Source organism: Bos indicus x Bos taurus, chromosome 3 (assembly GCF_003369695.1).
Source record: "Bos indicus x Bos taurus breed Angus x Brahman F1 hybrid chromosome 3, Bos_hybrid_MaternalHap_v2.0, whole genome shotgun sequence".
NCBI classification, from domain to species: Eukaryota; Metazoa; Chordata; class Mammalia; order Artiodactyla; family Bovidae; genus Bos; species Bos indicus x Bos taurus.
The window spans coordinates 16,086,489-16,112,845 of NC_040078.1; the positions used below are offsets into that span (position 1 = coordinate 16,086,489).

General features: G+C 43.7%; 1 protein-coding gene across 1 annotated transcript; it reads left to right on the forward strand.

Annotated features, from left to right (window-relative positions):
* The first annotated feature begins 199 nt into the window (after positions 1-199).
* On the forward strand, positions 200-21,575 carry SHE (Src homology 2 domain containing E). Its single transcript, XM_027532046.1, has 6 exons — positions 200-1,180; positions 4,356-4,482; positions 13,035-13,364; positions 15,179-15,335; positions 15,793-15,912; positions 17,416-21,575. Exons 1-6 carry the CDS (start codon positions 575-577, stop codon positions 17,642-17,644), a joined length of 1,569 nt encoding a protein of 522 aa, XP_027387847.1. The 5' UTR covers positions 200-574; the 3' UTR covers positions 17,645-21,575.
* The last annotated feature ends 4,782 nt before the right edge of the window (positions 21,576-26,357 follow it).

Sequence of the window (26,357 nt, forward strand, 5' to 3'; positions counted from 1 at the left end):
CGGTCAGCACGTAAAGCTGCTGCTCCCTTCCCCTGAACATGCACCCCCAGACCCGCCTCTACAGAGGCGCTGACCCCGGCGCCCCCGGATCTGGGCGGGAGGTAGCGCGCGGGGAGGCGCCAGCCTCGGAGGGGAGGGGCGCGAGGAGGGGGCGGTCGGGCCGCTGGCTGCCCACCGTCCGTCGCGGTGCCAGGGATACTCCCGCCGCCTCCGCTCCGTACCCCTGGTCCCCGGGAGTGTGGGCAGGGCTGTCCCGGGGCTTCCGTGGGCCCGGCCTCTCCCACTTCTGGAGGAAAAAGCAGGGGAAGCCCCCGGCGCCCGCCGCCTCCGGAGAGCCGCGGAACCCCCGGCCGTGCAGGCGCTGAAGACGACCTCGGGCGGAGCCCCGGTGCGTCGTGCCTGTCGCCGTCCGTGTCCGGAGCGGCGGCCCGCGTCCGCCCGCTCGGCGCCCTGAGCCCCCTGCCTCGGGCCGTAGGGGCCCCACCCTGCGGGGCGTGGGCGACGGCCGGCCGGGGACCAGCAGAGCAGCCGTCGCGGGGCCTTGCCGCGGCCTCCAGCAACCCAGCCCCGGGGAATGCAGTGGCCCCCGGTCCCTGGCGCCTCTCCGTGTCTAAGCTGGGCCTCCTCGCTCGCCTGCTCCGCGGCCACGACGCTCCTGAGCCGCGCCGGCCGGGCCCCCCTCATGGCGGCCAAGTGGTTCAAGGAGTTCCCCCTGAACCTGAAGACCGTGTCGGAGCGGGCCAAGCCCGGCGGCGGGGGAGGCGGCAAACTGCGCAAGAACTCGGAGGCGGGCGGCTCCGGGCCCGCCCCGGGCAAGGGCCGCAAGAACTCGGCGGCCGAGCTGGGCAGCGGCCGGGCCGGGGTCGGCCCCGCCAAGGACAGCCGGCTGTCCCGGGATAGCCTGCAGGGCCTGATTCAGGCCGCCGCGGGCAAAGGCCGCAAAAACTCCCGGGCCACCGAGGAGGAGCCCCACCGGGGCGCGGCCAAGAGCTCAGGCTGCAGCACCTACATCAACAGGCTCATCAAAGTGGACACTCAGGAGAAGAACGGGAAGAGCAACTACCCCAGCAGCAGTAGTAGCAGCAGCAGTAGCAGCAGCAGCTCTTCCTCCGCGTCCTCTTCCCCTTCGTCTCTGGGCCCCGAACTGGACAAGGGCAAGATCATTAAGCAGCAAGACACGGTAAGAATACAATCTCCCTTGGACCATCTCTGCCCTACTGAAGCCTAACAGTGGGAAGGGAGCATCGTGAACCCGCTGCACTCTAGGGATTTTTATACCTCAGAGAAGATGAGGATTTATTTTCCTTTTCTGACATTGATGACCGCTAAGTCATCATTTTAAATGATGACCATTTAAAATAATTGGTTTGTTTAATCTTGAAAAATTCTTATTCTAGCCTTGGCAACTTGGCAGAAATGTACTTTCCATTTAATTTTGTTATCAGTTTAGAAGAATAATTGAATGAGACAAGCGGGTGCTTTGTTGAATTTGACTCCCTTGTAGATGTTGTGTATTTTAATTTAGAAATCCAGGAGAATTGCAAAGCTAGACTTGTGTATAACTTTTATTCTTCTTGAGCATAAGGAATGGTCACCTTTAAACTGCTTAAGTATGAATTTTAAAGCTCCAGGGAATGGATTAGCCACTACCCACCCTCTCTGCTGGAAACTCCATCATTCCTTGCACTTTTACCCAGTACAGAGTTTCTCCACGCTTCACTAGCACCCCAAGTTCACAGCCCTTTCATTCATCCCATTGGAGAAGGAAATGGCAACGCACTCCAGTATTCTTGCCTAGAGAATCCCATGAACAGAGGAGCCTGGTGGGCTGCTGTCCTTAGGGTCGCACAGAGTCAGACACGACTGAAGCGACTCAGCATGCCTGCATGCATTAGAGAAGGCAATGGCAACCCACTCCAGTATTCTTGCCTGGAGAATCCCAGGGACAGAGGAGCCTGGTGGGCTGCCGTCTGTGGGGTCGCATGGAGTCGGACACAACTGAAACGACTTGGCGGCGGCAGCAGCAGCATTCATCCCATGAACATTTGTACAGGAGCCAGGTAGGATAGAGGGCGAGGGGCTCTAAGGGCTAGGGTTGTGGAGGATATAGAACAGGACAAGGAAATGCCCTGAAGGAAATTACAGATCAGGAGAGAAGGTGTTTCCTGCTTCTTACACGCCGGAGGTTTTCTGGGTACCGTCCAACGTGAGAGAGTTAAGAAAAGAAGTGTGAAGAGACCCACTTCATTCGTACAGAGATGAGTTGGGGTTTTGTTTGTTTTTAAAAAGTGAAGAGAAAGTTCACACCTCGCTCTCAGACTTTAGCCCAGATGATCATGTCCCTGTCGTGAGAACTTTTTCTTGCCCAGGCTTCAAACATGGCTGCCCCCCTGGGTGGGGTCAGGGGCCGGCAGCACATAACGTGTGTGTCTGCCCTGGCCCTTCTGTTCATCCCTCCGTTTACTCTGTCCAGGCATTTACAGCATGCCCACCCGAGTGCCAGACACTGGAGGGAGAGTTTGGGAAGATGGCAGCTCACCCAGACATTAATCAGTGGTCTGTGTGTGTGTTTACCTAGATCATCAGCACCTTGCAGCCGAGTGCTGAGTATCATGCTTCTTGCTCCTTATTGTACCTTGGGGATGCAGGACACCTGAACAGGCAAGAAGCATGGAGTGAGAGAGGGAGTGGTAACCACAGTCCTCTGCAGTGACTGCCCAGTTATTTTCATGGTCTTTGCTTCTCTATGTCTTAAGTTTCTTAGGCCATCTCCTCCCAGGAAGAAAACTCTCATCCAGCTTGCCCCTCCTCCTCACTTCTCCCCATTTATCTGGATTTTTTTTTCCCAGCCCCAGTGGCACATCTCCGTGAACTCTTTGGAGAATATAATCAGAGATTGTATAAAGGGCTGGGCTTCTTCCCTTAATTTTGATTTACCTTTGGTTTTTTTATCCCTCTCTTTCTCTTTAACTGGAATACATGCTTTATTTATACTATCCTAGCTGTTTATTTGTGGAGCCACATTGATAATAGGGGAAGTGCTGTGCTTTTTAAAAATGAATGTTTCTTGGGACTTCCCTGGTGGTCCAGCAGTTAAGTCTCTGAGCTTGCCCTGCAGGAGGCAGGGGTTCTTACCCTGGTCATAGAACTAAGATCCTGGGTGCCTTGCAGTGCAGCCCCTCTCCCCCCAGAAAAAATATAACTCTTCCTTCCTGAGAAGTACCTGTCAGACGCAGGCTCCCACATTGTCACTCAGCTGAGGCACTACACAACTATTGCACTCACACCACCTTCCCAGGCACCCTCCTGTTTTTGGAAGGATGGATGCTTTCTGTCACAAACACGGATGAAAACTTCCCTGGTGGCACAGTGGATAAGAATCCTCCTGCCAGTGCAGGGGACACGGGTTCGACCCCTGGGCTAGAAAAATTCCACACGCCTCAGAGCAACTAAGCTCGTGCTCTACAGCGTCTGAACCCACACTCTAGAGCCTGCGAGCAACTTCCTGAGCCCGAATGCCGCAACTCCCGAAGCCTGTGTGCCTGGAGCACCTGTGCTCCTCAACAGGAGAAGCGATGAGAAGCACTTGGACCGCAACGAAGAGCAGCCCCCTTACCGCAACTGGAGAAAGTCCATGCACAGCAACAGAGACCTAGTGCAACCAAAAAATGAAAAGAAAGAATATTTAAAAAAAAAACGATCTGATGGTTGTCTTTGAGAATCAGTGCATTTATAAATCATTGAACCTAGAACCCCCACAGTACTGTTTAGCTCTGACCTGTTTCTTAGGCTTCTTGTTATGAAGCCTATTTCTTTAGAGCTGTTACAAATTCCTTGAGGATTAGAAGAAGGTCTTGGTCTTATTTTGTTCCCTCTCACTGCCTAGCCAGTGCCAGTGGACGTGCAGTATCAGTGAGTGATGAGCTGACTTACCATGGCTATGTTGCTCAAATAGTTGGCGTTTAAAAAAAACCAAAATCATAGAAGAGGTAGTAGACGAGTTCATTTTCTTCTACTCTAAAGGCATAGATATCGTTCACCCTCTGCCATCCTCCCTGCCACACTTTAACCAGCAAATGCCTTATTGCTTGGGGAGAGAGAGGGAGGTGAACAGAGCCTTGGGGATAAGCAGGAAAGCTTGAATAGATTGTTGCCAATCAATTATACTACCAAAATAAACCAGATGTTTGTCCAGCTGGGTGGATGATAATGTGATCAAGTGCAAAAGCTCTTCAGAACTGGTTGGAAATTTTGAACTCTTTGGGGGTCTGCAGGTTTTTAGTAACTTTTTTGGTACCATCGTCACTCTGGTATGTGATAATTGTTAGCAACTTCCCTGTCTGGTTTTCTTACAGGTCATCATTTTAGAAGACTATGCTGACCCTTACGATGCTAAACGGACGAAAGGTCAAAGGGATGCAGAGAGAGTAGGGGAGAACGACGGTTATATGGAACCCTATGATGCCCAGCAAATGATAACAGGTTTGTAACCAGGAGCTGCTTTATACTGAAATCTCACACTCAACTTGGAATATAGTAAAAAAAATAATAAATAAGAACCAGTGTGTATTTGGGGAAGAGAGATGAAGGAACTTTATCAGATCCTCCTGTGGGGAAGAAACAGAAATTAGACCCAAAACTGAAGTCAAAATATCTAGCTAATATCCTTAATGGTTTTGTATCCTTCAGTTTTAGAGTTTGCGGGGGATCTTTAAAGTTTTTCTAATTCTATGCAAAGTGACACTTGAGAATTTGCAGATCTTCTCAGGATGTGATCTCCAGTTTTCAGGTAATTTAAATACACCTCTTGGCCACTGTCAAAACTTTGACATCCATAATGGGAGTCGTAACTCTGTACCAAGGGGGAATAATTCCGACTTGGAAGTCGAGCAAACACTCTTGTCATTTTTTTGGGTGTCATACTTTTCCTTTTATTCATATTTTCTTAATTTGGTGTAAACAACACTTAAACTAATTATTTAGATTTATTTGTGAAATTTTAGAGTACGCTTTCTTTACTCCATAATGAAAAACTGCTGTTTCTAAGGGCTGACTCAAGGGAGCCTTGTTCAGATGTCCTGGGTCTCATGCCTGGGAAAGGAATAATTGATCACACATGAAAGATTTTGTCTCTTCTGTTTAAAAACAGATTGAAAGGCTGTCAAGCGCAGGCTCCATAAGCATAGTCTCAGGAAAGTGGAGCAGGAGGGTAGCCACAGTGCCCTGAAAGGGTCAGGACAGGCTTCAGGGCCGGAGCTGCAGCAGGAAAGCTCTGCTGTTTCCCGCTCTCTGCTCACAGAGATAAGGCATCACATCTCGGGGGGTGCGGCCTGGCCAGGCGGCGGCCCTGAAGGCCACTGGACTGTGACCTCTCCTGAAATCTGTGAATGGAAGGAAGTGAAAACGAACTTAGAATTCTAAAAAATATCAGAGACTTGAATAGGGGAAAAGATTTTCTTTTACATAAAACTGAGGGAAAAGCTTTTCTGAAAAAAAAAAAAAAATAATAATGTTTTGCTTTAATTCACTTTTCTTTGTCCTTTGGTTTTTATTCCTCTCTTTCTCTTTAATTGGGATAAGTTGTTTATATTATCTGAGATTTTGGGGGGGTGGATTTGTTTCATTTTCTTATGGATCCACACTGATAGTAGGGAAACTACTTTGCTTTTTAAAAATGAATAATTTCCCCCCATATAATCCTCACAAAATCCTGAAAACTAGGGGACGCTAATACTACCCCTTGTTACAGGGTAGAAAATAAGATCAGAGTTTCTGACGCTCATAAGATGTTCGTAAGGCTCTTTAAGAGACAGAACATAAATTAGAACCCAGATCTTCCCACTCCAGACTGAATGGTATGGTTTCTACACCAAGGTACCTCAGGACACATTCGAAATGGTATATGCAAAAGCACTTTAAACTTGACACATAAATAGCAACCCACTCCAGTATTCTTGCCTGGGAAATCCATGGACAGAGGAGCCTGGTAGGCTACAGTCCATGGGGTCACAAAGAGTCCCCACGACTTAGCAGCTAAACAGCAAGAACAGCAACAAGGCATCTTTCCACTCAGACTCACAAAGTTGTATTTAGAAGTCAAAAGTTTGTATATAACTTGTTGCTTTTCTAGAAAAAAAATGAATAAAATTTTAAAATTAAAAAAATAAAAGTCAGTGTCCAATATGAAATAAATGTAATAATAGTAGTAGCTAGCATTTAATATTGGAGCACATATTAAGTCCCAGGCTTTGCTTTAAACAGTTTACAGGAATAAATGTATTTAGGAATGCAACAGTAAAACATTCAATTAGAGAATAAATTCAAATTTATTAAAAAATTTAATTACTAACTTAAGAATTATAATTTTTTTCTCTTTGCTCTTTTAAAAAATTTTATATTGGTGAATTTTAAAAGATATTTAAAATATCACAAAACACCTACTCAATTAATGTAGAGGATATACCTCTTATTCTACACATAGGTTACACAGCTGGACAGAATAACAGGAAGTGAGTTTACCGGAAGCTGGAAATAAAAGATTTGCTACTGGGTGGGTTTTCTTTCTTTTTTTTTTCCTTTTACCTTTTTTATTCAGTTTGCTCCCTGTAAGGCTTGTCAAAGTCCAAGTTCAGAAATGTCTCATATTTCTTGAGAAATCTTAGGGGAATAAACAAAATTGTTTATTTCAGAATTTCTGCAGAAGACAGAGAGGGTTCTGATAAATATAATTTAATTGTGGAGCTCCCAATTTCTATACTGCCTTTTTAATACCTGTGAAGCAGGAGTAACATGCCTGATTTCAACAATGTCTTGGATGTATAGCACAGTGTTCATGATGGTATTTTGTAACAGCCAACAAAAATTTCCCAGGCATTTCTTTGCCATGTCCCAGGCCCTACGCTGGGCTCCAGGCACCCAAGGATGAAGATGCACAGGTCCCAGGTCCTTATGAACCTTACAACCCAAGGGGCAAACAGACCTAACAGCAGAAAAGACATCACTGAGAAATGTGCTAGATGCCGTGAAGAAAGAATGAAAATCATGATCTGCCTCAGGAAACAGAGGAAGGGATAGAAATTAAGAGGCATTTATTACTTTCCTATGGCCAAGTAACTGTGGGACCCAGACTCCCCAGATTTCCCTTTGCCCAAAACTTTGCTTTTAACTTTTAAAAGCTAAAGATTTGTAAATTTCTGAGTAAATTCTCACTTAGATTTATCCGAAGGATTGTTTTATGAAAAAGATAGGACAATGAATATGAGGCAATATTAGTTTAAACCTATTGTTCTTCTGCTAAATTTGCAGGAACATTTTAGCTAAATAATTAGCAGAAACGTTCCACTTAATTTAGCATGATGAGTTTTTTCCACCAAATGAAAACATTAGCATTGGGAGAGTTTTTCGAAGTTTCCTAAAATGAGCCATCGTTCAGCATGTGAGTTCCTTCTGCAGCTGATTGTCACACAAGTCGAGTGTCTCCTAGTTGCCAAGTTGCCAAGTTACCTTACTGAATCCTACCATCCTGTGTGGTGGGCGTTAGAAGTGTCTGATTGACAGAGGAGGCAGCTAAGATTCAGAAAGATTCAATAACTTGTCCCAGTTATGTGGTTGGAGAATTGGGATACCAGGTCACCCAGCACCCTGTGGCTTTAGTTACAGAGCTCCAGTCACAGGGTATCTTTAAATTTTGGTTTTTGCCTCCAAATGGTTTTATTGGTTGGTATGGATAGTCAAATCTAAAGGAGAACCTCCATTTAAAAAACTGTCCATTATGGAAAAGACAGAAGGCTTTTTTGATTTACTTATTTTGTCTGTATTTTGTTTGTTAAACTTAAGTTTCAGGACTTCTGATTTATACCTGCTTTTGTTCAGATATTTAGATTTGTTTAATAGGAAAACATTAATTTTAAATCAAAAGCTTGAGCACTGATAAAAGATCCCTATTTCTGATTCTAAGGGGAACATGGAGCTTTATAGGGCTCTAAGTCTGATGTTTTGAATACATGAAATGGACTAAGGGAAAGGTATGTTACAAAAATTGTAACTAATATTCTACATTAAATCTTTGAGGCATAAAGTAAGATATGGTAGAGAAAGCAAGGGCTCTGGAGGCAGTGGGCTGCCCCACTGACTACTGCACAGCCTCAGTTTATTCATCTGTGCAAATGGGCTAGCATCTCTTGCTGTATTACACTGGGCTTCACTGAAATGCAGGTGCAACATGCCTAGTGCATGCATCCATGAAAGATATCACAATTATTTAGACACTTTGGAGAGAGAATTCCATTTGCAAAGAGAATTCTTAACAAATATGTTACTGTTGTTTAGTCTCTTAAGTTGTGTCTGACTCTTTTCTGACCCCATAGACTGTAGCCTGCCCGGCTCCTCTGTCCATAGGATTTCCCAGGCAAGAATACTGGAATGGGTTGTCATTTCCTTCTTCAGGGGATCTTCCCGACCCAGGGATGGAACCCAGATTTCCTGGATTACAAGCAGATTTTTTTTTTTACTACTGGGCCACTAGGGAAACCCCTGAACAAGAATAGGGGACTATTAATTGCTAACTGGATAATTTAACAACAAAAAAAGTCTTGGTCTTCTGATGTTTTTAAATATAAATGGCGTAATTCTGCACAGCTACAGTTGGAAACTGAGAAGGGAAAAATTTTCGGCCCATATTATGTTTCTCGGCAACCAGTTGCAGATTTGAACTGGTGCAGGTCAGGCCTCCGTCCAGCCCTTGGTGAAATGGGTGTTTATCTGTAGCCCGTTGGCTGCATTCTGTTGTCTGCCGTGGTAAATGGCCTCTATCGGCAGAGCCAGGGTGTAGCTTCCTCTGGCCATTTCCTCCTTCTCAGGCTCGTTTCCTCTCGGAGCCAGCTCTGCACGTCAGGGGCTATTCTCCTGCAGGAAGGGTCGGCTTGCAGCCCCGCGATTGTTTCTGTTTCTATGGCGCCTCAGGTTGGGGGCAGCCAGGTGCTGGAATGGACTCGAAGGTGACTCCCCTTGAAGGGGCAGAGAGGCCTTGTGCTTAAGCCCTTTTTTCCCCTCTAATTAAACATTGTTTTAAAAGATGATCATACTCCTCAGATTTCACCCCCAACGCAGGATCGTCCTGGGATGGAACATTCTCAACTGTATGCCTTCCAGTGTTTTTCCCAGAGCTCTGAGTGTGCACTGACTATAAGCTAGAAGGAATACAAAACCCTCATCGTAAAAGTAAGACCCAAATACATGTGAAATGAGAACTCAAGATTTTAATCAGGGTACATCATTTTAACACAAACTCATTGAAATTTCCTGTGAACAGGGCTCCTTCTGTCTTAAGGTTGGACTCAACTCTTTCTCCATTTAGGTCAACCCGGACAGAATTGAGGTGAGGACTTTGGGAAAGGTTTCCCCAGCCTGTGCCAGTCTAAACAGAATAAACTTAGGTTTTGATCAGAAACTAAAATTCTAAATTCGTCCTTTGAATGCCTTTGTGTTTTCTCTTTCCTAGTTCTGTAGAAAAGTTCTTTTTCCAAAATTCCAGCCTTATCTTAATTGAACCAAGAGCAGAGTGTGTTTTTTTGTTTCTTGTTTTCCATAACGCCATCTAGAATAAGCAGTGAAGAAAAAAAGCTGTCAATTGAAAGTCAAGAGGCTTGGACCGGAGATGTTGGAGACCTCAAACAACCCGAGGCACCTTCCTGGCCTGAGGGTGGGGAATGGTCCTTAGCTCTCACATTCCTCGGATGTGGAGGTTTTCATGCTAGGGGAACCCTTCTCCTTGGGCCAGGGCTAGCAATGATGAGATTAGTCCTGGAGCGCAGGAGGAACTGAGGTGGCAACCCAGGCGGAGTGGGAGTGCATCTCAGGCTTCTCTTACTGGAATCACCTGGGGGAGCTTTTACAGCTCCAGCTCCCAGATTTTTGTTGTTGTTTAGTTACTAAGTCATGTCTGACTCTTTGCAACCCCATGGACTGTAGCCCACCAGGCTCCTCTGTCCATGGGATTTCCTGGGCAAGAATACTGGAGTGGGTTATCATTTCCTTCTCTAGGGGATCTTCCCTACCCAGGGGTGGAACCAGTGTCTCCCGCTTGGCAGGCAGATTCTTTACCACCAAGACACCAGGGAAGCCCCCCCAGCTCAGTTAATCAGGACCTGTGTTGATGGGACCCAGGCCTGAGTCTTCATTAAAGCTCCCCCGGGTGATTCTATGCACCAGACCTGCAGTTTTATAGGATCCAGCTGCAGCAAAGGGCCCCTATCCAGCAGAGTTATAACCTCATCCTACAAGTAAATTTTGCTCCTTTGACTTAATGTCCTGATTTTAATAACTTTTCCCTGGAGTGTTTCATTTACCATCCTTTCCTTGTTATAGAAGTCTGATGGAGTCAGTGGTTCTCCGTCACCATGCCCATTTTCGGTTACTTGTAGAAAGTTTCACTTTCCCTTGTTTCTGTGGCATTTAAGTCTCCTGATCCTCTTCTTCCTTACCTGACTATTCCTTCTCAGCCATTTTTGGTGACACTTCTTTTATCCAGCCTTACCTAAAGTCCCAGATTCTGCTTTTGATCCCCTTTCCTTTCTAATCAGCCTCCTTTTCTCTGATGATTGCTTTCATTCTTACCAGCCATGATCCATGTGTGAGTCACTCCTTGACAGGTACCTCTGACCTTCATCTCTCTGCTGAGCTCCAGATGTATGTTGTCACCTGCCCGGAGAAGTTCCAGAACTCCTTCCCCTTGCTCCCTCCTCCTAGCCATCATCCAACCATTATTTAGCACAGCTGTTTCCTACAAAGTCAAACAAGACATGGGGGGTCCCTGGCCTGGCAGTCTCCACAAAATTGGAAGTTCAGACATGTCGACAAATAAATCCACACACTGAGAGAAGTACAAGGTGAGAGTGAATTGAGGAAGCGGTACCACCGGCGGGGAGTTGGGGCATTGGCGAAGGTCAGTTGGAGAGAGGAGGAGATACTAGGCCAGACTCCAGAGGATTGGAAGATCACCAGCACACCGTAGGCATAAGACAGTGCAGTGTGCAGGGAACTTAAGAAGTTCTGTTTGGTTGGAACAAAGAATTGGATTTCAGCGGGGACAGGGTGCTGTTGAGAGATAAAATCAGAGAGGGAAGTAGGCAGTGATGTGACTACAGAAGGTGTCCGGTGCCATGCTGAGCAGTTAGCACTTCGTAAGTGGACAGTTGAGAGCTTATGGGATGGCAAGTGATGAGATGTTTGTGTTTAAAAAGGTCCTCTTCACTGTGACCGGGTAGACAGACTAAAGGCTTCCTCGTGGGCATTTAGAGGAAACCACAGCACAATGCTTGAGTTGGCCCATGGTAGCACTGGTGGTAAAGAATCCGCCTGCCAATCCGGGAGACATAACGTGGGTTTGATCCCTGGGTTGGGAAGATCCCCTGGAGGAAGAAATGGCAACCCACTCCAGTATTCTTGCCTGGAAAATTCCATGGACAGAGGAGCCTGGCGGGCTTCAGTACATGGGGCTGCAGATTCATTTGGACACGACTGAGCAACTAAACCTCAACACATGATGCCTCTGGGCCCTGAGCTACTCAGTCCCCAGACTCTGCTGCTGCTTTCCCACCGTGGCTCACTGGCTGGTTGGCCGGTGGTTAGATGATTTGCATCAGATACTTTGCATTGATTTCTAGGCTTTCATTCAGAGCATACCTTTATTCTATCTTGTGCACTGTGTTGGAGTTCTCTTCCAGAAAAAAAAAAAATATATATATATAGAGAGAGAGAGAGTTATTTATATAGTTGTTAATTATATACAATTATAACAATTATACAATAATTGTTACTACCTGTTTAAAAACTTGTAATGGTTCACTACTGTATACAGAACAATTGAAACTTTTTAATTCTGGCTTTTAAAACTTCTCCACTTTGGTGCCTGTCCTGCCTTTTCCAGCTTCTTCTCCCATACCACCTCTCCTCTCCTGGTCTTCTGTCCTTTGAACTTCTCTCCCGATTCCCTGTGATGGGAACAAGCCCTTTCTTGTTCCCACCTCCATATCTTCACTCAGGCAGCTTCCTCCACTGGAAAAGACCTCTTCTATCAAAGTAAATGCATCTTCCATTTCTCTTCCACTTGGAGTCAATCCAAGTGTAGTGCCTAAGAGTATGGCTTCTAGAGCCCAACTTCCTGCTTTTGAATCCAGGCTTTGCACTTGCCATCTTGAGCAATTTCCTTAAACTCTTTATGCTTTAGTTTTGTCCTGTTACATGGGGAACTAATAGTGTCCACCTCATAGGGCAGTTGTGAAAATTACAATGCACTTAGAAAAAAATATGTAATGCATGGTACACTATTGCTAAATGTTAGCTCTTGAGATATTAGTTTTGTTGTTTTTCCCCCCTAACAACTCTTTTACATATTCTGGGAGATAGTGAAGGACAGGGAAGCCTGGCATGCTGCAGTCCATGGGGTCTCAAAGAGTCAGACATGACTTGGTGACTGAACAACAACAGTCTGTCGTTGCTAGCCTGTTAAGCATTATTTGTAAATGCATCACTAGGTCGAAACCACCTTGAATTCAAGAACTCTGTCTAATGAACCTAAATATCTTCCCTCAATGTATGTGGCCCAGTGCTTGAATATAGTAAAGACTCACTTTTTATTAAAATAAACTGCTCTCAGCTTCCTAACAAGACATAAAGCCTTTGAAGATGACCCATACTCAAGAGGAGACAGGGGGACCAGGAACTATGGAGCAGGTCCTCTGAGGCCCCTTCTCTTCTCTCCAACCACACGGCCCCAGAGGCAGGCCTGCCTTCCGTTGTGATTCCCTAATCCTTGGACTTGATCCCGTATCTGGCTCAGGGGACTGGCGGGAAGTTGTAGGGCCCTTCCCCCCAAGCGGGGCCGTCATCAGCCCCGGTAAGCAACAATCCAGGTGTTCTCGGACACTTCCAACCAGACAGACCGGTCTGGTCGGAAGAGAAGCGGTGATTCGGTTCATCACCGGGCTTCCAGGGTACATTTTCTTCAGAAGTATTCTGTGCGGTGTGTTTTTCAGAAATCAGACGACGAGGTTCCAAAGACCCCCTGGTGAAGGCGCTTCAGCTGCTCGACAGCCCCTGCGAGCCTGGAGAGAACGGCCCGAAGCCCGAGGCGCTGACGAAGCGCCGGAGCTCCAAGGAGCTGCTGGGGAAGTCGCCGCAGCTGTACGACACGCCCTACGAGCCGGCGGCCGAAGCGGGCCCCTTCGCCGCCGAGGGGCCGGAGCGGAAGGCGAGGTTGCCTCCGGACAGCCACGGACGGCTGCCCCAGGACGACGAGAGGCCCGCGGCCGAGTACGAGCAGCCCTGGGAGTGGAAGAAGGAGCAGATCGTGCGGGCGCTATCGGGTGAGGGCTGGGTCCGTGTCCGCTCCTGCCTTCTTTCATCTTCCCTGCGGGAAAACCCCCGCCCGCCCGTTAAGCCAAGGCACTTTTGTGTTCCTCGACTGCAAGTTCCTTTTTCCAAGAAATTTGATGACATGGGGAAATAAAAATTTGGCTATGGTTGAACGAACAGGACTGAAGAAGACCCCTTAATGTTGCAAGGGGTCCTCTATCTTTTTGGGCATCTTCATTTCCCTTTATCCTGCAGTATGCAACTGTTTGGGAAATGCCTTAAATCACTACTAGAAAAACCTTATCTAATCACCACTAAAAGCTATCACATTGAGAGCGGCTGCCTCTAACTCTTGGTGCTGTTCCTCCAACCTGTTGACATCTCTGTTTATCATAAGATGGCAGTAGTGGATCAAATGGACTATAGGAGAGGTGGTTGGAAAGCAGGAGGAAGCTAGCTTTTTTTTTTCCTGTCGAAAATCCTCCTAAGGGAATCAGTTCTTCAGCTGTGAACTGTTTTTAATAACTTAAGAGGAAGTTGATGAGTAGATTTTCAATAGATATTAAAGGTCAGTCTCTCTCCTGCTTCTCCCGAGACATAGTTTTTCTATTTATCTGGCCACCTGATTTCTTTTGCCTTTGATTGTAAAAGTTAGGGATATCTTTTCCCTCTAACAGTAAAGTACTTTTGATTAAAACTGTCATCAGTGTAAAGCGTGAGTAGAAAAGGTAATTTGTTTGATAGCAAACATTTGAGTCCGGATGGGCTTTCCCCGGGGCTCAGCTGGTAAAGAACCCACCTGCCAGTACAGGAGACTCAAGAGATATGATTTCAATCCCTGGGCTAGGGAAGATCCCCTAGAGAAGGAAATGGCAACCACTCCAGTATTCTTGCCTGGGAAATCCCATGGACAGAGGAGCCTGGCAGGCTAGTCTGTGGGGTCCCAAAGAGTCAGAGCTGACTGAGCATGGGTGTGCGCGCACACACATATTTGAATCAGGTTTTCTTTTTGTGTGCTTTAATTTTTTAAATAATTTTATTCAAGTATAGTTGATTTAGTGTTGTGTTAATTTCTGCCGTACAGCAAAGTGACTCAGTTATACATACTATATTCTTTTTTGTATTCTTTCCCATAATGGTTTATCACAGGATATTGAATATCATTCCCTTTGCTGTTGTTTACCATCCTATACATACTAGTTTGAATATGCTAATTCTAGGCTCCCAGTCCTTCCCTCCCCACCACCCTCAAGTCAGTTTTGTTTTATTTTAGAATTATTTCCCACAAATCCCTACTGGTTACCGACCACTGGGCTAGATGCTGCTCATTTTCTCTCTCTATCTTCTGTCCAACCTAGATGTCATAGCATTGTTAAGACACTGTAGTAGTTTCTATTTCTCAGTTGATTTTTCTCTTTATTATTTCATAGTGAAAACTTCATTTGGTTTCATAGAACAATGCACACTCTTGGAAGGAGTCATTACCTGAAACTCTGTTCAGTCTTTTATTCTAAATATACCAAAAGGACGAGTTTTTTTTAAAGTACGTTCTGAAATACACTGAAGTGGTTTCTCCTCATGTTCTAAAACCATCCTCTATTAATGAACATCTTGCAGTAAAAGTGGCTGCGTGTGGGTGCCAGCAGTATGATCTGATATCAGACAGCAGGAGCTCAGGTACCCCAGGGCCTTTGTAGTACATTTTAGCTCAAATTAAAGAGGGAGGAAAGCTTCTTTCCTAAGATGAGGCAGACAAGTTCTTTTCTTTGAGTTGTACGTAGGTCATCTCAGTGGCCTCTGATGTTAAATGGAGCCTTCCTTCCAGTTCAGTTTGAAGGCTCTGAGCGACCTTCTGTCAAGGAGGAGGCAGCGAGGCAGCACCACCGACAGAAGAGCTGGACCCAGAAGATCTTGAAGCCAGCCCTGACTGACCACAGTGAGGGGGAGCGAGTGGACCCAGCCCTGCCGCTGGAGAAGCAGCCGTGAGTCTCCTCCCCAGACACACGTGACACAAGGTGGCTGGGAGCTTGCTGAGAGCCTTGGCGGGGCACACTAGCTCATTTTAAGTCTTTCTGGTGTTGAATACTTGTCTGGGTGGAGCTTACTGGTGAAAACCCATTTTCTGAGCCCAGTGCCTTTGGCCTTTGTGCCTAGGGGAAAATGAGGCCCCAGAACCCGATCTCAAATTCCATTCCCCTGTGTAGAGTGAAAACTTTTTAAGTGACTCTAGCCCTGTTAACTCCCTCTGGGGTGATGGATAGGTTTTGTGATCCAGGATTACCCAGATCTCATTTCGTCTATTTTGAATGGGAAGCCGGATCTAGTCCAGGCTGTTGAACTTTCATCAGAAGTTCATTTCCAAAATTGCCTTATGGAATGAGGCCCTGTCTGGATTGGGATCTTGATGCTCATGGTTTCTCCCCCTGCCCCATTTTTCAGTTGGTATCATGGTGCCATCACCCGTGCTGAGGCAGAGAGTCGACTACAGTCCTGCAAAGAAGCTGCGTATCTGGTTCGAAACAGCGAGTCAGGAACCAGTAGGTACTCCATTGCACTAAAGTGAGTATTAAGCATCCTGGGCTCTCCCTGTCTGGATGGAAGAGTGGGGTGCAGACTTTCCTATCATGGGAAAATGACCAGGCAAAAATATATGTTGGGTTAGCGAAAAAGTTCATTTGGGTTTTTCCGTAAGATCTTAACACTTTTTGGTCAACCCAATACTTTATATGGTCCACAGGGATACATATTGACAGTAAATAAGATAGGTTTGCTTGGACAACAGAATATGACATACTTTGTTTAGAATGCAAAATTGAGAGAATTCCCTAGCGGCTCAGTGGTTAGGACTCGGCGCTTTCACTGCCATGGCCCGAGGTTCAATCCGTGGTCAAGAAACTAAGTTCCTGCAAGTCATATGGTGCAGCCAAAAAAAGAAAGAATTCACAATTGGTGTTGGGTAAATGTCCCGATATCCCTTATGATAAAGAGGGGTAAATATCCCTATTTCATTTCATTGTACATTGATTAGTTTCTGCCTTTTGTGATCTAAAGTAGGTCCTCTTAGAGAAATAATTTCTGATAAAAATAATAACTTCTAACTGGATAGTTGAGTCGTTCGTTTACTCTCTAGTGTTTGGGGCTTTAAGTAAATCAGAGATTCCTTGATTGTCACAATGCCAACTGCAATTTTGGTAGCAGTTTCTTCTGTTGAAGAAGGAAACACTGCCTTATGATGACTCCCCTGTCCAATTGTACGCAGAACATTCATTTTTGCCCGGTAGGCTTATTCCAATCAGCCTGGTGTCATGGAAATTCTCGTTGCTCTGCGAGTTCAGTGGTGCTATATTGGAGGATCATTGTCAGGAGCCCTAACAGCATTTCCTTCCTGAGGAAGCTGAGCCCCTGCAGCTGAAACAATCAGACTGGAGGGGAAAAGAGGTTGAGGGGGGAGCAGCATGGCTCAGAAAATGGGATAGGCTACCAGATACACAATGCCAGGAATAGCTTTGCTGTGTTCCCGAAGCGGGTGCTTGTGGATTAGACCTTTGAGCCTTTGGTGCCAGCTGTCATATACAACCAGAAACAGTGTTTCCAGCTTGGGGGGTGGGGGTGGAGGAAGAAACAGTTTTATTATTATTATTCTTAATGTTTCCTTTGGGGAGGAAAGAAAGAGGAAAGCTTTCACATGTCTTTTTAGCCTTGAGAAGAGGTGAGTTTAAACCTCACCTTAGTGGTCTCACTCTTGGGCTTAAGCACTAGTTTGGCAATTTGGGGGCAAGCAGGGACTGGGCAATTTTTTTTTTTTCCCCCCTTTTGGTCCAGGGCCTGATGACTTGTGTGTGTTAAGGATAAATGACCCAGGGGTGACGCACATTTAGCTGAGGGTTGTGAAGCTTCTGTGTGCTCTGCTAGAGTGCTGAAAGCTCTTCTGTTTGTATATAACAGTTCCAGGAGTGGCTGGGAACCTGTTGGCCTATGAATCTAGCTGAGATTGTTTTCAGTGGGGAGGGATCCCTCTGCTCACTCATTCATGTCTTCTCCTCAATTTTGGTTTTGCTCCAGGACTAGTCAAGGATGCGTCCACATCATAGTGGCTCAGACCAAAGACAACAAGTACACCCTGAATCAGACGAGTGCTGTCTTTGGCAGCATCCCGGAAGTGGTACACTATTACTCCAGTGAGAAACTGCCTTTCAAGGGGGCGGAGCACATGACCTTGCTGTACCCTGTGCACAGCAAGCTGCACCAGGGTCCAGCCTCCAAAAGCCCCAGCGGGGCCTCTCACACCTAGGAGGGCATCAGCACCCAACCGGATTCTCAGGGGATAAGGCTGGACTGCACCGTAATATTTGGGAGGAAGCAGGACTCTTCATTTAGAAGTCAAGAAGTCTTTGGCCTTGAATCCATTCCATGACTCTTGGTTACTGACCTGTGCCTTTTCTCCTTGCTAAGCAGTTCTACGACGAGAAACCGTAATTTACCAGTTGCCCCCACTCCCTGAGTAGGGTTGTCTATTTGGGGCGTGACCCTCAGGAAAGGTAAGTCAGGAGTCCAGAAATACTAAGGTTCTCCAAAAATGCACTAGTTATTCCCTGGGATACCTAATCTCCAAATAAACCAACAAACTTGGAATTTATATAAAACAACAAAAAATGATCAAACGGACCCAAAGAGCATGTAATATAAGACCCCTTCTTGGGGAAAAGCATGAACAGTGGAAAATGAGTAACAGTGGACACTTTGGAAAAAACTGCCTTTCTCTCTTGAGGGTCCTCGTTCAACTCCAGAGTCCATAAAAAGTCACGACTTTAGAGTCTGGCCAAAGGATTATTTTGTCGGCCAGCCTTCTAAGCAAAGTTTGTGTTTTCTCAATTTCTGTGGACTTTTTTGACAAATCAGTTATATAAGCATAAATAAGAAGGAAGATGCCCGTGATTTAAGAATCACCAATGTTATTAAGCATTGGCAGTATTGCCATAATTCTGAATTATAGAATTAAGTTGCAGAATAAGATACACAACAAAGATTTCATTTCTGAGTTTTAACAAATCTGAAAATTTACAAAGCTCAACAATTGTTATTGAATAATAGAACCTCTGGTCTCTTTTGTTTCATCTTTGTCCATTTTAGTAGTTATTGAAACAACTGAATTTTTCCTTTTTAGCCCTAAAATTAGATATACTTTGCATTTTAGAGTAACTATATATATATATATATATGGGGTCCCCTTATATATATATAGGATATGATTGTGGGAACTGGGTCTCTAAAACCTGCAGTTTCTCTCATGCTGTACAAAGCAGACTGGTTTGCACTATATTAAAATATTTTAAGAGACTGATGTTTTCTCTAACCTCTACTGCTTAAAGATATTAAAATAATATTCATAGTATCATTATGTTTATGATCTATTATGAACTTATATCACCAATGTACTTACTGTGAAAAAAAAAAAAAAAAAAACTGTGGAAATGGCATACTGTGAGAAGGCTCCAGTGAGTGGCTCTGTAATGAAAACTGAGCAGATGTTTCTGTATTCTGGGGTTTGTAATTTGGTTCTTGAAACTGGTCCAGATACAAATGTGCTGACTGTCATCAATGAAAAGTTAACTTTTGTAACTAATGTTAAATACACAAAAAAATGTTGACCCAGTTAACTTTTAGGGAAACATATCCTTCTGGTTATTAGTTATCATTCTACTATTAGGATTTAGAGATTAGTAAATATTCACATCTTTATTCAGTTAAGAATGTACCCCGAGTTGTATGATCTTTGTTTTTAAAAATTTGAAAAGAACTTTTCCTCACTGGATCTCAATGATTTTATTAGTCAAGAATGTTCTGTTTTTTAAGTACTGATAGAATTTTTTTAATGTACTGGTATATCAACTTGTCTTTAGTACAAGATTTTTTTTTTTTTATTTTTAGCATCCATGGTTCCATTCACCAAATATTTATTTTCTTCCATATACAAATAATTCATTCTATTAAGCTTATTTTCAGTTCAGCATTCCAGAAATTAAATCTTGTGTTTTTTTTTACTTATTCTACAAAGGAAGTTCAGCAGGTATCCCAATTTTACTAAATGCTGAAAACTTTGTAAAATGTTTCTTTGTGCACTAAATAATTTCTGGCCCATACCCAGCAACTGTGATGAATGTAATAATGAAGTAACATTTTGAAAGCAGACCTGATACATTAAGTATTTATTGAGCTTCTATCATAGGCTCAGTGTTGTGCTTTCTTTATACTGTTTTTCTGTGACAGTCATGCTGTTTTCTTTATATAATTAAAAGTGGAGATGTGGTGTTTATATATAGTCCAGTTCCTTCGCAATTGTACAGGAGGTTATAGTAAGAAGAAACAGTAAATTCGTAGAAGGGGGGCTAAGCTGCTATTTTCTTCCTGAAGTTGTGACACAAGCTGACAAAAGCCAGGGAATTCACAGCTGGGTGGTGGCACAAAGTACCATATGTTCTAAAAACAATTAGGCCCAGCAGGGTGTCCCTAATGGCTTCCTTGTTAAGCCTCTGGGGCCAGCTGATCTGAAGCCTTGTGACATGTCTCTCTGAGCTCTGAATGCTTGGGCTTTTTTGTCACTTTGTCCTGATACAAGTGTTTTCCTGTGGTCTTCATTCTCTTGAGTTCATTCAGTCTCCTGAAATATCTTCTGATTCTTTCTGGAGAGAACAATGTCTGTTCACAAATCTGTACTCATTCGCCTTGAATTTTAGCATCCATGGACCTTTTTACGACTGTCCTTGCCTCTTTATCACACTTTGTTTCTAAAAAATGCTTTGCTGCCTGTTAAGATGGGTTTATTATCTCGTTTCAGGCCTCTAAGGACAGAGAGTGAAGGGACATTTCTATTTACTTTGCTGCCACAGTTGTTTTTTTTTTTTAATCAGGATGAATTTCAACCACTGCAGATGGTATATTTAAATAAATAGGAATAAAAGAGAAATGTTGATACATGTACAAAAAGGTAAATACAAATATGCCTACTCTGTTCTGGGGATGGAAGTGTCCTTTGTAGTTATCCAAAGTATTTTCTTAAGAAGTATATATCAAAAGAGCCTTTCTTCTTTGCTGCTTTAAGTCTCCCTGTTTTGCTGAATAGTTACTCGTTTATTGACCTCTGCCACAGGGTGGGGAGTGTGGGCAGATAATTTATAGGGCCAGCCAGATGTTTTTGAGATAGATGGGAATATAGTCCATATTTTTTAATTGGGTCATTTTAACTATGTAATTACTCTGTTAATGGCCACTGTTAGTAAATCTTAATACTTAATTCAGAAGAACAGCTGAGCATTTGAGACATTCTTCAGTTGCTTTTTAAATGAGAGTAGCTTTTCTAGTCTATTAAAATGTCCTTTTTTAGTCAAAGGTTAATGGCTCATTTTTCCTTCAGTCTAGGGGGTATATATTTCATTTCCCTTCTCTCCCGATCCTTTTAATACAATATTTAGCAGAATTTATTTGATACCTTTCTCACAAATGTCTTTTATTCATTAGTTGTCTCTTTCTTATTTCCCATAACCAGCACTATCTTGGCCTTGTGATCTATTTAGAATCATTCTTTATTGTCTTCTTCAATTTTTGTACCCCGTTTACTTGGAGAAACTTGGCCTGCAGTGAACCTTAATTTTTCCCACGTTAATTTCTGACCCTATAGGAAGAAAATGGTGGTGTGTTACTGCCATCTAATGGAGAGAAGGAAAACTGCAGTGGGAAAACAAAGCGCATTTAGGGCAGGGTTTTCTGAAGGATTTCTGATAGAGTCCTTAGCAGGAAAATGATGACACAGCAGTTGCCATCTTGAAATCTGCCCTTTCCACAGGAAAGGTGATTTGCAACCTAATACAGCCATCGTCAGGAGGCCCGTGGACTATGGTTGGATCATGACGTTTAGAGTCTGAAATGGTTTCTCAAAAGATCATGGAGACAAGCATCTCATTTTTGTCACATTCTTAACCGTTCAGTTACTTTGTCTGGGGCCTTAACATTTTAAGTATCAACTAATACATAATGTTAAGTTTTGAAAATATTTGAAGATTGTATGTAATACAGGTGCCTATCTATAGTACTTTAGTAATTTATAGTATATCAGAAGGATTTTATTAAAATTTCTGGATGTATTGCAGTAGCCAACATAAGCTGCATGCCCTCCTGAAGATGGTTTACTCTGAAATGTAACTTTAAATAAACATTATTCTAAGAAAGTCTGTGTTTCTGCTTGAGTCAATTCGTGTTGAGAATCACCTCCCTTCATTAAAAAAACAAAAAACAACCCTTTTCTGCCATAGCAGGGAGAGTCAGAAGTTTCATTTGCAGTCATCATTGATGAAATGTGTAAACAAACCACAGGTAAACATAACTTGTGGGTGTGGCCTTAATTTTTTTTTCCCAGTTCAGCTTGAGAGCTCTATGTTTTCCTTCCCACATAAAACAGTAACACTTGTTTTTGAAGCTTTCTTTCCTCAGTCTTCTTCCTGAGTAGCAGTTGTTACATTTGTCCTTGCCCCTGACTAGGTATCTGAGCTGTGGCTTTGCTTTTGATCTTTGTTGTCCACATGCACGCGCCCAGCCCCTCTGTGGGGCATGGCGCTATGGTCTGTTGTGAATCTGGTTTTCACCCTCTACCAGGTGATTTCCACACCCAGCCATGGCTGAGAGCTGCCGTTGGAAGCAGCTCTTTAGAAACCCAAAGTCATTTGCGATTCTAGAAGCAGGCTATCAAAGTCTGTCTCCATCGAACATTTATATAAATTGCCACCAGGTGGTATAAGTGCTCATTGTTTTCTCCCATCTGTGTCAACAGAAAAGGGAGTTTGTTGAAATGTTTGCCTCCCTCATGTCACCAGAGCAATGGAGTGCTTGTTTTCAGAAATCAAGTTGAACACATTGTTTCCAACAGCCCAGGCTTGGGTCTGTTCAGCTTGGATTCTGACCCTGTGAAAGGCCAGGATCTAAGTAATGAGAATAAACTCTTGCTGTACACCAGGCGTGCTCCTGAACAAATGCTTTCTGTGCTGTATTATTCCACTTTAATCCTCCACAAGGCAGTGAACCAGGTGGTAGCCTCGTTTTTCAGATAAACACTGGGTCAGTCACGTAGTAAGTGATAGCCCATGCTGCTGCTGCTGCTGCTAAGTCACTTCAGTCATGTCCGACTCGGTGTGACCCCAGAGATGGCAGCCCACCAGGCTCCCCCGTCCCTGGGATTCTCCAGGCAAGAGTACTGGAGTGGGGTGCCATTGCCTTCTCCATACTATCACTTAATGTCACGAAGAATTAATTGATGCTTTTGAACTGTGGTGTTGGAGAAGACTCTTGAGAGTCCCTTGGACTGCAAGGAGATCCAACCAGTCCATCCTAAAGAAGATCAGTCCTGGGTGTTTATTGGAAGGACTGATGCTAAAGCTGAAACTCTGATACTTTGGGCACCTCATGTGAAGAGTTGACTCATTGGAAAAGACTCTGATGCTGGGAGGGATTGGGGGCAGGAGGAGAAGGGGACAACAGAGGATGAGATGGCTGGATGGCATCACTGACTCAACGGCAATGAGTTTGGGTGAACTCTGGGAAGTTGGTGATGGACAGGGAGGCCTGGCGTGCTGCAGTTCATAGGGTCGCAAAGAGGCGGACACAACTGAGCAACTGAACTGAACTGATACTGCAGTCCAGGTCTAATTGTGGAGTGGCTCTTAATTGCTCTACCTAGACAGACATCGGAGAAGGCAATGGCACCCCACTCCAGTACTCTTGCCTGGAAAATCCCATGGACGGAGGAGCCTGGTGGGCTGCAGTCCATGGGGTCGCGAAGAGTTGGACACTATTGAGCGACTTCACTTTCACTTTTCACTTTCATGCATTGGAGGAGGAAATGGCAACCCACTCCAGTGTTCTTGCCTGGAGAATCTGAGGGATGGCGGAGCCTGGTGGGCTGCCGTTTATGGGGTCGCACAGAGTAGGACACGACTGAAGTGACTTAGTAGTAGTAGTAGTAGTAGTAGTAGTAGTAGTATTAGAGGACAGACATACCTCATATTACTGGGCTTCACTGTGATCTTTACAAGCTGAAGGTTTATGGCAATCTTGGTGCTATTTTTCCAACAGCATCCTCTCAATTCCTGTCTCTGTGTCACATTTTGGTGGTTCTCACAGTACTTCAAAGCTGTTCATTATATTTGTTATGATGATCAGTAATGTTTGACATTACAATTGTGATTGTTTGCCGATGCCATGAACCATGCCTATATAAGATGGTGAACTTAATAAGTGTTGGACTTTCCTGGTGAGAAGTGATTAAGAATCTGCCTGCCAAAACAGGGGACACGGGTTTGACTCCTGGTCCAGGAAAATTCCACGTGCCATAGGTCATCTAAGCCCATGAACCACAATTACTGAAGCCTGAGCGCCTAGAGCCCATGCTCCGCAACAAGAGAAACTGCTGCATTGAGAAGCCCCTGCTCACCGAAACTAGCTAAAGCCTTCCTGCAGCAACCGAGACCCAGTGCTGCCAACGATTTTTTTTTTTAAATAAATATGATTTTATATATATATAAATTTATTTATATTTATTTTTTTAATTATTTAATTAATTATATATTAATTAAATATATTATAAATAATTATTTATTTATATTTATATTTATTTATTTATATATATTTATTTATATATTTTATAAATATATAAAATATATTTATATATTTATTTATAAATATATTATATTTATATTTATATTAATTATAATATAAAATACATAATTAAATATATATTAATTATAATATAATTATTAATTATATTTATATATATATAAATATGATGTGTTCTGGGGCTTTCCTGGTAGCTGAGATGGCAAAGAATCTACCTGCAATGTGGGAGACCCAGGTTCAATCCCTGGGTTGGGAAGATCCCCTGGAGAAGGGAATGGCTACCCACTCCAGTATTCTTGCCTGGAGAATTCCATGGACAGAGGAGCTTAGCATGCTATAGTCCATAGGGTCCCAAAGAGTCAGACATGACTGAGCAACTAACACTTTGACATCATTGTGTGTTATGGCTGCTCCACTGGCTAGCCATTCCCCCCATTACCCGCTCAGACCTCAAATTTCCCTTAAATATAGCAATATTGAAATTAGGCCTAATAGTAACCTTACAATGAACTCTTAAGAGTTGAAGTGAAAGGAAGAGTCTCTCACTTTAAGTCAAAAGCTAGAAATGATTAAGCTTAGTGAGGAAGGCACCCCTAAAGCCTAGATAGGCCAAAAGCTAGGCCTCTTGCACCAGTTAGCCAAGCTGTGAATGCAAAGGAAAAGTTCTTGAAAGAAAGTGTTACCCCAGTGAACAAACAAATGGTAAAGTTAAACAGTCCTATTGTTGATACAGAGAAAGTTTGAGTGGTCTGGATAAAAGACCAAACCAGCCACCACATCCTCTTAAGTCAAAGCCTCATCCAGAGCTGTCTTCAGCTCTATGAAGGCTGAGAGAAGTGCTGAAGCTGCAGAATGCAGAAGAAAAATTTGAAGCTAGCAGAGACTGGCTTATGGGGTTTAAGAAGAGAAGCTATCTCTAGCACATCAAAGTCCCAGATGAAGCAGCAAGTGCTGATGTAGAAGCTACAGAAAGTTATCCAGAAGATCTAGCTAAGATCTAATGAAGCTGGCTACACTAAACAACAAGTTTTCAGTGTAGATAAAACAGCCTTCCATTGGAAGAAAATGCCATCTAGAACTTTCATAGCTAGAGAGGAGAAGTCAATGCCTGGATTAAGATCTTTGAAGGACAGGCTGACTCTTGTTGGGGGCTAATACAGCTGGTAACTTGAAGATGATGCTCACTTACCATTCCAAAAACCCTAAGGGCCTTAAGAATTATGCTAAATCCACTCTGCCTCTCCTCTATAAATGGAACAGCAAAGCCTGGATGACGGTACATCTGTTTACAACATTGTTTGCTGAATATTTTAAACCCACTGTTGAGACCTGCTCAGGAAAAAAGATATCTTTCAAAATATTACTGCTAATTGACAATGTACCTGGTCACCTAAGAGCTCTGATGGAAATCTGCAGTGAGATTAGTGTTGTTTTTACTCCTGAGAGCACAACACCCATTCTGCAGCCCATGGTTCAAGGAGTGATTTCAACTTTCAAGTCTTTGTCTTTAAAAATACATTTCATAAGACTCTAGCTGTCGTAGATAGTGATTCCTCTGTTGGATCTGGGCAAAGGAAATTGGAAACCTTTTGAAAAGGATTCATCAGTCTTGTTGCCAGTAAGAACATTCGTGGTTTGTGGGGAAGAGGTCAAAATATCAACATTAACAAGAGTTTGGAAGAAGTGAATTCAAACCCTCGTGGATGACTTTGAAGGGCTCAAGACTTCAGGGGAGAAAGTAACTGCAGATGTGGTAGAAATAGCAAGAGAACTAGAATAAGTGGGGTCTGAATGTATGACTGAATTGCTACAATCTTATAAAACTTCGATAAAACTTTTTTTTTAAACTTTGGTGGATGAGGAGATGCTTCTTAGGAATGAGCAGAGAAGTTAGTTTCTTTAGGTGTAGCTGTTTCTTGTACTCCGGGCAAGGAAGCTGCAATGATTGTTGAAATGACAGTAAAGAATTTATAATATTACATAAACTTAGTTAATAAGCCAATAGCAGGATTTGAAAGGACTGACTCCAATTTTGAAAGAAGGTCTGCTGTGGGTAAAAAGCTATCAAACAACACTGCATGCTCCAGAGAAATCTTTCACAAAAGGATGAGTCAGTCAGTGTGGCAAACTTCATTGCTGTGTCATTTTAGGAAATTGCCACAACCGCTCCAACCTTCAGCAACCACCACCCTAATCAGGTAGCACCATCAGCATCAAGCCAAGACCCTCCACTAGCAAAGACTGTACAACTCACTGAAGGCTCAGATAATGGTTAGCATTTTCCAGCAACAAAGTGTTTTTTAATTAATGTATGTACATTTCTAGACATAATGCTATTGCACACT